Source organism: Marmota marmota, unplaced genomic scaffold, assembly GCF_001458135.2.
Source record: "Marmota marmota marmota unplaced genomic scaffold, marMar, whole genome shotgun sequence".
In the NCBI taxonomy this organism is placed as follows: Eukaryota; Metazoa; Chordata; class Mammalia; order Rodentia; family Sciuridae; genus Marmota; species Marmota marmota.
In genome coordinates this window covers 21,146,889-21,160,417 of record NW_026000016.1, presented here as the reverse complement: position 1 = coordinate 21,160,417, position 13,529 = coordinate 21,146,889, and the positions used below count along the sequence as shown (strand labels likewise).

At 37.3% G+C, this 13,529-nt stretch overlaps 1 protein-coding gene across 1 annotated transcript in view; it reads left to right on the top strand.

The window, feature by feature from the left end:
• LOC107140276 (kinesin-like protein KIF28P) overlaps positions 1-13,529 on the top strand; it is a 62,671-nt gene that overhangs the window by 2,167 nt on the left and 46,975 nt on the right. The window contains exon 2 of the mRNA XM_015483312.2: positions 1,254-1,448. Coding sequence (XP_015338798.1) covers positions 1,254-1,448 — 195 coding nt within the window. The remainder of the gene's footprint in view (positions 1-1,253; positions 1,449-13,529) is intronic.

Genomic DNA, 13,529 nt, shown 5'->3' with positions numbered 1-13,529 from the left:
CCCCCCCCCCCGTCCAACCCAGGACTTAACCTCAGCAACAGGAAGATGGAGACAGAATGAGAAATGCTGATATTCTGATTTTCCTGGGAAGAAATACATCCAACTGGGATCTGGAACAGAAGCAGTCTTGTGTTTGGGGGTATAATAGTCTAGCATGGAGGCTCCATCTTGCTAAATGGGCAGCGGGGAGGAGTAAAATGTCTTGCTTCAAATACCACTGACTTTCCTACTGAATTGCTATGGTTTAGATATAACTTGTCCTCCAGAAGCTCATGTGTTAGACAACGTAAGAAGGTTTAGCGGTTAAATGATTGGGTTATGAGAGCCTTAACCTAATCATGGCATTAATCCACTTGAATGGATTAACTGGGTGGTGATTGTGGGCAGGTAGGGTGTGGCTAGAGGAGGTGGGTCATGGGGGGGGGTATACCTTTGAATATATATATTTTGTCCTTGGTGAGCAGAACTTGGTCTCTGTGCTCCCTTGTTGCCATGTCCTGAGCTGCTTTCCTCTCTTGCCACATCCTTCCACCTCGATGTTCCGCCTCACCTTGGGCCCAGAGCAGTGAGTTGGTCATTTATGGACAGAGACCTCTGCAACTGTGAGCCAAAAAACTTTTCCATCCTCTAAGGCAGTTAGTGTCAGGTCTTTTGATCACGGTGGTGAAAAAGCTGACTAAAACAGAAATGGGTACCAGGAGGGGGGCCTTCACTCTGACTAACCTGACTGTGTGGTTCAGAAGCTCTTGGAAATGAGGAATCAAACTTTCCTCTTCTAAAGTTGTTCTCATCAGGTCTTAGGCCACAGGGACACAAAAGCTGACTAAAACATGAATTTTGGTAGATTTTATTGAGAATGCATATTCATTCATTTATTGTTCACCCATAGGACCTTTCCAAAGACTTTACATGGTAGTTTTTTTCATTTTAATTTTTTTTACTAGTTTTAATTGAACTGTGTTAGAAGTTGATCTCTCCAATGCTATAGTTATGGCTATTTGTGTAGCTAGGTGTTAAAGATCCAACTATTCTCAGAACATTAATATAACTAGACACACGCCTTTTGAAAATTTGGAGGGAGTACAGGAACACCTGTTTGTCATAACAGCTGCTAAGAATAATACATTTAGAGAAAAAAAAGGAATGGTAAGTTCCTGGTTTATTTTCCCACTAGATATAAAGACTTACAAAATGATTGACTTGGATAACAAAGAAAACTTATCATTGATTGTGAATTTGTGCTTTGATTATAGAGAGAGAAGAACTTTGGGAGCAAATGTGTGGTTTCCATGCATTCCAGGACCACCCTCACTGTCCAAGACCCTAAGAACCCAGAACATGTGAAGTCATTCACTTTTGACCTGGCATATTGGTCTCACAGTGGATTTCAAAAGGATAAAGATGGTGTCCTTATTTCAGCTGATCCTACAAGTAAATTTGCAGGCCAGGTAAACTCCTTTAAGACAATTTCAATGGTAGAAGGTTTTTTTAAAAGAACATGTTTCGTTATGTTTTGTTTTCTGGTGTACGGTTAGACTGTGAGCACTACACTAATTTTTATGAAAGCATAAATAAATGATTCTGTATAAGATTTTTATTTTAAAGTTTATTCCTTTTATTTCAAGATGAACATGAGGGCCTAGAAATGCAGCTATTGCCTAAATATTTTTTAGACATTCAAATCTGTTAACTTGCTAATATATTGATATAATTCAAAAAAAAAAAATTACATTTTGCCTCTCTGAGCTAAGCAAAATAAGGAAAACTTGTAAGGCACTCAGTTTAACAACTGAGTCACATCCCCAGCCCTATTTATTTATTTATTTATTTATTTTGAGACAGGGCCTCACTAAATTGCTGAGACTGGCTTTGAACTCACAATCTTCCTGCCCCAGCCTCCCGAGCTTCAGGGATTATAGGCATGTGCCAAAGTGCCCAGTCTGAGAACCTCTGCTTTATTGAGCATATATTATGTGCTACACACTGTTCTGTCCTAAAGATGCTCACAGATTCATTTGTGGAGAAGGCAAATAAATGCATTCAAATGTTTCAAGATCTGTGATAAGAATATATATATGGAATATGGGATATAATAGGGTACAAAGGAAAGGTGTTTTTTTCTGCACAGAAGATATGGTGGCAGGTTATTAAAAGTATTTTTGGGCTGAGTTTGCAAGACACATTCTGAGGAGAATGTGCCTTGCTTTTGCTGAGGCTGGCTTTGAACTCATGATCCTCCTGCCTCAGCCTCCCGAGCTGCTGGGATCACAGGCATGTGCCACTGTGCCTAGCTAGCTTCCAGAACTTGAGAGAATAAATTTTGATGTTTTAAGCCACCCAGTTGAGCCACTTTGTGACAATGGCCCTAGGATAGGACGTGTGGAGAAAATTTTTAAAAATATCTATTAAAAGTGAGAGAAGGGAACAGGAACAGAGCCTTGGCAACCTGTGGGGACTATTTCAAGCATACTGTAACTGGAATTACCTAAGGAAGGAGGGCCCTTCCCTCCAAACCTTATCATTACATCAGCGGAGGTTCAAAACCCCATTTATAAAAATTAGAAAGTATTACAACAAAACAACTGCAAAGCTCAGACTCTAAGAAGAAGGAGTCTCTATTAAACTCAAAGACAACAGAGGAGAAAAAACCAAGACATTAAGCCAGGCATGGTGGCGCACGCCTGTAATCCCAGCGGCTCAGAAGGCTAACACAGGAGGCTAACACAGGAGGGTCGCAAGTTCAAAGCCAGCCTCAGTGAAAGTGAAGCGCAAAGTAACTCAGTGAGACCCTGTCTCTAAATAAAATACAAAATAGGGCTGGGGATGGCTCAGTGGTTTAGCACTCCTGGGTCTAATCCCCGCCTCCCCCCCCCAAAAAAAAAGCACTTATATTTTACATTCAGGAAACACAACTAAGTGCTTTGGAAGAAAAAGCTCAGACAACAGTAGTTACCTTGTATGAAAGTGACTCATGGGTCTTGTGTGTGGGGGAAAAAGCTTTCATTCTACATCCCATGTTGTGCCATTTTTATTTTTTGCCATATTCATATTTTAGTTTACTGTAAAATTTTCAGTGTTTGCAAAGACCATGTAAGTTTTTTTCCCCTTTGGATCACGTCCCAGTGAAAAAAATTAAAAACGTTTGATTAAAAAAATTTAATATTACTAAATGCATCAAAGAGCCTAATAAGAGAATGATGGATTAACAGGTCAAAACCTGAGAGGAGCCTGGCGACATGGCAACACCTGTAATCCCAGCCACTTGGGAAGCCAAGGCAGGAGGATTGTGAGTTCAAAGCCAGCCTCAGCAAAAGCGAGGTGCTAAGCAACTCAGTGAGACCCTATTTCTATTAAAATACAAAATAGAGCTGGGGATGTGGCTCAGTGGTTGAGTGCCCCTGAGTTCAATCCCTGATACTCCTGCCCCCAAAAAATGATGACTGAAGTTTTTCCAAATTTGATGGAAGCTGTAAACCACAGATCCACGAAGCTTAATGAGTCCTAAGTAGAATAAGTAGGTGGAAAGTCATAATGAGTTCTATTTTAATTAAATTGCCATAATCCAGTGATAAAGAGAAAAATCTTAAAAACAACAAGAGAAAAAAAAGAGAAACAGGAAGAATGGCAGCAGCTATATCATCAGAATTAAGCAAGCCAGAAATCAGTAGAGTGACATCTTCAAGTATGGAAACAAACAAACAAGGATTCTATACTCCACAAAATTATGTTTTTTTCTAATTTTTAATTTATTTAAAAGACAACTGATAGCTGACTGTGGTGGTGCATACTTGTAATCCGAGCTGCTCAGGAGACTGAAGCAGGAGGATTGCAAGTTCGAGCCTAGCCTCAGCAAGTTAGCAAGACCCTGTCTCAAATTGAAAAATAAAAAAAGCCATGGATATAGTTCAGTGGTAGAGCATCCCTGGGTTCGATCTCAGGTACTACAATTGATCAGTCAATCAATCAACCAATTAACTGTCAACACAAAATAATAGCAATGGGGTTTATAACATACATAGAAATAAGTTATGATAATTACACCCCAAAATGAGAGGTAGTAGAGTATATTATTTTGAGATTTTATCCTATATGTGAAGTGATATAGTATCTGAAGCTAGGATATTTTAAGTTGAAGAAATACATCCTGACCCTAGAGCACTGGGTCTCAAACTTTTTGATTCATGATTCCTTTTTACATTTTTAAAATGTTTTAGGACTCCCAAAGGGCCTTTCTCTTTGGGGGTTTTATCTATCACCATTTATAGCATCGGGGTTGAATGTCATCTCACAGAAGCCATGTCTTTTCAGAACCTCAGAATGTGACCTTATTGGGAAACAGGGTCAGTGCAGATGTAATTAAGATGAGGACATACCCAGTATGGTAGGCTCTTAATCCCAAACGATTGTGTCCTTAAAAGGACAAGTGGGTGACTCAGGCACATAAATAGAGGACCAAGTGAAGACAGGGATTGGCGTGACACAGCTGCAGGCACAGGAATGGCAAAGGCTCCACCAAAACCCACGGGGGAGGCTTGGAACAGGTCCTCCCTAATACATTCTAGAAGGAATCAACCCTCTCAACATCTGGATTTCAGAGTTTCAGCTTCCAGAACTATTTTTTCGGTGCAGGGGGTACCGGGAATTGAATTCAGGGGCACTCGACCACTGAGCCACATCCCCAGCCCTATTTTGTATTTTATTTAGAGACAGGGTCTCACTGAGTTGCTTAGCACCTTGCTTTTGCTGAGGCTGGCTTTGAACTCATGATCCTCCTGCCTCAGCCTCCCGAGCTGCTGGGATCACAGGCATGTGCTACTGTGCCTAGCTAGCTTCCAGAACTTGAGAGAATAAATTTTGATGTTTTAAGCCACCCAGTTGAGCCACTTTGTGACAATGGCCCTAGGATAGGACGTGTGGAGAAAATTTTAAAAAATATCTATTAATCTAAACATAAAAATTCCAATATTAGTTAATATAATAATATGTAAAATAACATTTTCATGAAAAATATTTTTTTAATCCAAAATAATACAGAAGAAGGCAGCATTGCTTTACATTTTTCCAAATCTCTATAATGCCTGGCTTCATAAAAGACAGCTGGATTCTCCATCTTACATGTAATCTCCTACAACATCACATGCCATGTAGCCCCTGGAAAGTTCCACTGTACCCTCCACTGTACCATCGTGAGAGAATGCCAATATGAATATGATAATAAAAATCTCAATTCACAAACCCCTGAGAGGATCTCATACATCCCAGGATATTCCTTCAGATCTGCTGCCCTAGAGTGATCAAAAAAAATAAAACAGGGGCTGGGGTTGTGGCTCAGCGGTAGAGTGTTTGCCTCGCACGTGTGAGGCGCTGGGTTTGATCCTCAGCACCACATAAAAACAAATAAACAAAGGTATGTGTCCCTCTGCAACCAAACGTTGTGTGTGTATGTGTGTATGTATATATATACATCTATATAAAATAAAATAGAAATATAACTAACTAATGAGTCAACTGTTGGAAAATATAATTATGAAACACTCTCAATCCAAAGGATGGCAGGAAAAGAGTGGGGTGGGGAGAGAATATGGGGTGAGTAGAATACAGATAACAAGACAGTAGATTTAACGCCAACCGTCTGAATTATTACAATAAAAATAAATAGTTCAAACATGCAATTAGGAGGCAAGGATTGTTAGATCAGATAGAAAAAGCAGGATCTAATAATATCTGCCTACAAGAAACCTGATTTAAATATAAAGAAAGAAATAGATACATACCATGTGAACACTAAGAAACACAAAATGAGGCTCTCTCCCTCTGGGCATGGCCCACTTTCTCCCTTGAATACCTGTTCCTTGTTTTACAGCAGAAGGGTCTCTCTCTTGATATGTATGGACTTTCCTAAATAATCCTGTTTACCCTTTGACTGGAGCAGGCTGAACTGCTTCTCTGTCACATATGCCAGGAACCCTGCTGGTCCTATGGGAACGACTTGGACCCTTCTTCAGAGACCTGTCTTCTCCCAGGACACTACAGTGGTTCTGTTGGCATGGAAATATAGACGAGAGGATTCACATATGAGAGAAACCCTGCAATTCTTATTTTCTGAGTCTGGCTTTTTTTTTAATGTTTTTGTTTTTTTAATATGGACAGCAAGCCTTCATTTTTTTTTTAAATTTTTTATTGTTGGTTGTTCAAAACATTACAAATTTCTTGACATATCATATTTCACACTTTGATTCAAGTGGGTTATGAACTCCCACCTTCACCCCATACACAGATTGCAGAATCACATCAGTTACACATCCATTGATTTACATATTGCCATACTAGTGTCTGTTGATGCCTTCATTTTTGTTTGTTTATTTTATGTGGTGCTCTGCCACTGAGCTCCAGCTCCAGCCCCCTGGCTTTTGTATGATCTCCAGTTCCATCTGTTTTCCTGCAAATGACATGATTTTGTTCTTTATGACTGAATAATACTCCATCATGTGTGTGTGTGTGTGTGTGTGTGTATCACATTTTCTTCATTCATTAATCCATAATTAGGCACCTAGTTATTCTATAACTTGACTACTGTGAATTGTCCCACAAGAAATATAGATATGTAACAGGATCCCCTTCGTGCTTTGAATATAACACTTGCTGTCTGCCACTGGCTTATTTGGAAACACATTCTTTTTTTCCTTCCTCTTCTCCATTTCTCAGCTGTGGGAGAAGGAAGATGAACCTTCTTTTCATCCTAATTTATCTATCCTTTGACTCATGGGCCACAGGAGTGAGGGAATCCGGACTTCAGGGCTGTCGTCTGCAGGTCTGAGAAATGGCTCTCTCAAGACTACAAATGATTCATGACTCCTGCCATGGCATAGCAGGAATATGGCCTTTTAATCCCTTCTTGAAAGGCCTTCTGTTTCCCCTGGCAGCTAGAATCACAGCCTTTGGCACAGGAGTCCCCTGTGTTTCTCCTTTGCTAGCAAAGCAACAAAAAACTTCTTTTTCCTTTTTCTTACAAAAAAAAAAAAGAAAAGAAAGAAAGAAAAAAGAAAGACGCTACATTTACACCACACAAAATGGACTGCAGAACAAAAATGTTTCATGAGGATAAAAGAACCGTCTCTTTAAGAAGACATAACTAGGGGCTGGAGATGTGGCTCAATCGGTAGCGCGCTCGCCTGGCATGCGTGCGGCCCGGGTTCGATCCTCAGCACCACATACAAAGATGTTGTGTCCGCCAAGAACTAAAAAAATAAATAAATATTTAAAAAAAAAAATAAAAAAAAGAAGACATAACTACTCTGAATGGGTGGGCACCTAATAACTGAACTTCAAAGTACATGAAACAAAAAACCCTGAAAGTGGAAGGAGGTGTTTGGTGATTTCATACTCCTATCCTAGTAATTGATTTTTTAAAAACCCCAAATCAGTAAAATTAGAGAGGACTGGAACAACACTGTGAACCTACTTGATGATTACAGACCTCCTGCCACACCCCTTCACAGCAGTACACATTCTTTTCTTCTCCCACTTTCCTCCATTTCCTTCTTCCTTCCTTTCTGTACTGGGGATTGAACCTAGAGGTGCTTTACCACGGAGCTACATGTCCAGCCCTTTTTATTTTTATTTTGAGACAGGATCTCCCTAAGTTCCTGAGGACTATAACTTGGGATCCTCCTGCCTCAGCCTCCCAAATCACTGGGGTTACAGGTGTGTATCACTGTACCCAATTGTACACACTCTTTAAGCACATATGCAACATTGATCACAACAGGTCATATTCCAGATCATAAAACTGGTCTCAATAAAAGATGACCGAAGTCTCAAAAATATATTCTCTGACCAAAATAGAATTAAACTAGAGCCGGGAGCAGTGGCACACGCCTGTAATCCCAGCAGCTTAGGAGGCTGAGGCAGGAGGATTGCAAGTTCAAAGCTAGCCTCAGCAATAAGGAGGAGCTAAGCAACTCAGTGAGACCCTGTCTGTAAATAAAATACAAAATAGGGCTGAGGATGTAGCTCAGTGGTTGAGTGCCCCTGAGTTTAATCCCTGGTAACCCACCTCCCGAAAGAAGTAACAGAAATATATTTGGAAAAATTCACAATGACTTGGGAAATGACAAGTCTTCTATCCATAGGTCAAGAAAGAAATCATAAGGAAAATTTCTGTGGGTTAAATGTGTTGCCCCAAATTCACATGTTGGCAATGTTATCCCCAATCCCGAGTGTTGAGAGGTGAGAATTTTTTTTTTTTTTTGGTGGTTCAGAGGACTGAACCTTGTGAATGCGAGGGAAGCACTCTACCAACTGAGCTCTATCCCCAGACCCAAGTAAGTTGGAATTTTAAGAAATGAGAGCAAAGCCTAATGGATTATTGTCATTATTGTGAAAGTGGGTTTCTTACAAAGGGTAAGTGCCACTCACTTTCTTCTCTTTTTTTTTCAGAATTTATCATTTTTTAATCTTTTATAACTTCACTTTTAATATAATGAAATATTCATTAACTGTTAACTGTACATTAAATGAAAAAAATTATTTTTAACAAAATTTTGTTCAAAGCATCAGGAAATAATATTCAAAACAGAGAAATTATCTGACTATAACAATGCTGCATAGATAGTACTATACAAATTCCCAGAGGTTAATTTATTTCTTCCTGACTAAAACTTCAATTTTCAAGTCACCAATAGAAAATGGTAGAGGCATTATTTCTTCTCTGAGTCTAGAAAAATGCCTTCCAAGGTGAGAAGTTACACCATTATCTCCCAATTTAATTATATTCCCCTCCTGTTATTTCCCAAATGTGAAAATTTAGAATTTAAGGATTATTGGAAGGGAATAAGTGAATTACCTCTTAGTAGACACTGTGATCAATGCCTACTTTACTCAGACAAAACAGTCAATTATGTTTTAAAAAATTACAGCCACACCAGTATGTGTAACTAAAATTGCCAATATGAATATTTTTATATCATACATTACACATATATAAGCAAAGAAAAAAAAAGATTTGTTTCCTATCTTTGACCTTCGGTAGAGGGGGTAAAAGCATTATCACTAATGGGGACTTGAAAAAAATTGTTTCATGGCATAGCATTAACTTCATAGAGATCAAAATCTTTCATGAATGCTTAATATTGAATCAGTCAATGAGAAATTGCTAAAATTTCTTTCATAGGAGTACTTTTTGAAAAGGAAGGTAATTTATTTAGAAGGAATGTGCAGCTAAAACACTGTTTATTAAGAAAACATTAAGTTACCCTGCAAAAGACTCTTAAAATACCAATGTTTTCAGACACCGTCACCAATGCGTGAAGGCTCTCATCTTTTATGGTTACCTACATAAAGGGTGTTTGGATCTATAAAGTATGTGGATCTCTCTACTTCACGGATATTGGTCGCAACCAAGTCATCTGAATGTGATGGAATATAAGCAAATTTACAATTATTTTTGGCAGGCATTTTAATTTTTCTAAGAAGAATTTATAGTTCTTCAAATGATTGTAGACTCAGACATACTGTTTACAAAAAACAATCTTCGGCTAGTCGGTAGTTTTCTTAAAATAGTAAATAAATCTGTCTGGTTTACATTCTCTAATGTTTGCCTGGAAAATAAGGCATTAGTGATTCATTGGCCATTGCGAAGCATAGACATCTGTTTTCCTTCTACTTAGAGGCAAATGCAAACATTCCTGAATGTGCAATGGTATTCTTTAACATCCTTTATACATTACAGAGTCAGCATTTATGAGTCCTTATGAACTTTTAGTATGAAATAATGCTTATTCCCAACACCATACATATTCCATAATTACTTGAGAAAAGACAAAGTGAGAGCAGCCACAGAATAGCAAAATATTTTCCACAAATGAAAGAAAAAACAGTATACAAAAATGGCAATTTAGTGATAATTGGTAATATCAACTCTCAATAATATCCCATTCTTAGGTCCAAATTACGATTTGACAAGTTTAAAGCCTTGTCTTTTTCCAGCACAGTAAGAAGGAGCCAACTCATTTTTAATCTTTTCAAGCATCTGAAACAAGTTTTGCAGATCCACAAAAGGTTCTGACCACATAACCAATTTGCCAAATGCACTAATGGATATGTAACACGAGGAACCACTTTCTTCTCTCTTGCTCTTGTCCTCTCTGACTTTCCACCATAAGATAATGCATCAAGAAGGCTTTTACCAGATGCTGGGCCACTGATCTTGGACTTCCCAACCTCTAGAATTGTGAGTCTATAAATGTCTGTTCATTAAAAATTACCCAGTCTGTGATAGTCTGTTATAGTATCACAAATCAAGCTAGAATAGAAATCAGAAAACATCTTAAGCAGAATGAAAACCAGAACATCTATCACAATGTATCCAATGCATCTAAAACAGAACTTAGAAGAAATTGGATAGCATTAAGACTTTTATTAGAGAAGAATATCTTAAAAATCAATGTTGTAAGCTTCCACCTAAGAACTTAGGGGGGAAAAAAGAATAAATTAAACACAAAATAAGTACAGAAGTAAGAAAGATAAAAGCAATAATAAATGCAATGTAAAACAATAGAGGAAAAATCAGTGAAATAGAAATTTGGTACAAAAAGATCAATTGATAAATATCTAGCCAAAATTTCCAAAAATATACAAAGAATGAAGGTCAGAAATGAAAGAGGGTACCTTGACTTATTTCTTTTTAAATAAAGTTATAAGGATTTATTAATATTTTAGATACTTTATTAGATATTTGTTTTGCAAATATTTTCTTTCTTGATGGCTTGCCTTTTCATTTATTGTTTTCATAACAAAGGCTTACTTAACAAAATACTTCTTTATACTTTTTGTGCCCTTAGGCATTTTTGCCAGTTCTAGGGTTACAATAATTTTTCTCTTTTTTTTTCTATAGAGGTTTTATAATTTTAACTCTAATAGTGAGGTGTATGATCCATTTTAAGCTGATTTTAAAAAGTATGAAGAAATGATTTTTCTTTGGTCCATCATATTAATATCCAGTACCTTTGGCACTATTTGTTGAAAAGTACCTTGTCACCTGTATTAGTTTGCTAGGGCTGCCATAACAAATCATAGTAATGCATTGCTCAACAACAGGGATATACTATAAACAAGGTGTCATTAGGTGATTTTTTTTTCATTGTGCAAACATCATAGAATGTATTTACCCAAATCTAGACAGTAAATTTCTCTAGTGTAATGTTTTTTATTTTCATTGTTTTGCTGTTCTGGGGATTGAACCCAGGGCTTGCACATGCTAGGCAAGTGTTCTACCACTGAGCTACATTCCTAGAACCTTTTTAAATTTTGTTTTGAAACAGGGTCTCAAAATATTCCACTTCATTATTCCTTAGGGAAATGCAAACTAATACTCATAAAGTAGTAGTATACGTTCATGAGAATGATAAAAATTAAAAACTGATAATACTAAGTGTTGACATGCATGTGGAACACCTGGAACACTCATACAGTGTTCATGGAAATGCAAAATCGTTCAGTTATTTTGGAAAATAAGGTGTTTCCAAATTTAAGCATATACTTAATCATACAACCTTAGGAGAAAAAAAATATTTCTTCACATATAACTGTATGCAAATGTCCATGGCAGCTTTATATATAATGATTACAAATTGGAAACAACTCAAATTTCCACCAACTTGTGAATGAATAAGATCATGATGTATTTATAAAGTAGAATACAATTCAGCAATAAAAAGGAAACACTGATTACCTGCAACAACATGGATGAATCTCAAAAGCAACATACTAAATGAAAGAAATCAAATACATGAGACTGTATACTATACAACTCCACTTCTATGGAAATTATATATATATACACATTATATATATTTAATTTATATATATATATATATTTACAGAAAGTAAATTAGCAATGGCCAGTGGCCTCTGGTGGGAGGAGGGACCTGGCTGCAGAGTAACACAAGGGGACTTCTTGGAGTGATTAAAATAAAACAAAAATATCTTGATTGTAGTGGTGGTCACATGGCCCACTACATATGTTAAAATTCATCAAATGGTATACTTAAAATGGATGACTCAGTTAATATTAACTAATTAGTTTCAAAAGACTTTAAGAATTGTACTATAAGGAAACCTGTCAACTTCTCCTATCCCAAAGTGAGTTTTTGTTGAGCACCTACTAAGACATTGTAGAATTTTTGTTTCATGTGTCTATTGGAAACAATCTGCAAAGGATCATGTTTTAGAGGCTTGGTCCCCAGCCTATGGAGCTCTTGGAAGGGGTGGAACTTTCAGAAGTTGGGCCTAGTGAAAGGAAGTTGGGACATACAGGGTGTGTGCTTAAGGGGATATTGGAACTCCAGCACTTTCCTCTTCCTGTTTGCTTCTTGACTGCCATGAAGTGAACAGGCCTCCCCTGCCATGTACTTCTGCCATGAGCCCAGAGTAATTATGCCAACTGACCAAGGTCTGAAACTGTGAGCAAAACAAACCTTTCCTTCTTATAAGTTGATTATCTCAGGTATTTTGTTGCATTGGTAGAAAACTGACTAACACAATGAAATGTAGTGTAGGAAAATATTTCCTATATTTTATTATCAATGGTGGATGGGAAGAAATTAGAAATGTAGTGCTGATAAAGAAAGACAGCAAAACCAGTTACTAGGTTTAGTAATCACTCTGAGGTTTGGCTAAAGTAGACAGCCATTATAAATATATATTTTTCTGGTAAAAGCATGGTCACAGCATTCTGGTTAACTATAGATCACATTCTACATTTCAGGTCTGAAGCTCCACTGACTTTTCTATTTCTTTCTTATGAAAAACAAATATTATAAGAAAACTGGTTATTGTCTATTGTCTTTATGAAAATCACAAGTTGATATGTACATATTTCTCAGAAATAAAAGTTACATGAATTTTTTTCTAGTAAAATTTTAACAAATGTAGCAGATTATTCTTACTTCCTGTTTTATTTTTGATATTAGATGACAGGGAGAAATGTACTCTTTAAAAGAGCTTCAAGGGCTGGAGATGTAGCTCAGTTGGTAGAGTACATGCCTACCATGCACAAGGCCCCAGGTTCAATCCCCAGTACCACAAAAAAAAAAAAGAGCTTCAAATAAGAGAACTGTTGCTGGCAATGGCTATACCCCAGATAACAAAAGGAGCCAGACCACATGCCCTCTTATAAGCAATTATGACACAGATATCTATCTTCCACTTAAATTTTTTTTTTAAAGGTATGTACAGGGGCTGGGGATGTGGCTCAAGCTGTAGCGTGCTCGCCTGGCATGCGTGCAGCGCTGGGTTCGATCCTCAGCACCACATACAAATAAAGATGTTGTGTCCGCCAAAAACTAAAAAAGTGAATATTAAAAAAAGTACGTATATTAATCAGCTTTCTGCGCTATAACAAACACCCAAGATAATCAACTCATGAGAAGAAAAGGTTTATTTTGGCTTATAATTTTAGAAGTTTCAGTCCATTGATCAGTTGGGCCCATTACTTTTGGATCTGACTAACATCATGGCAGGGAGTATAT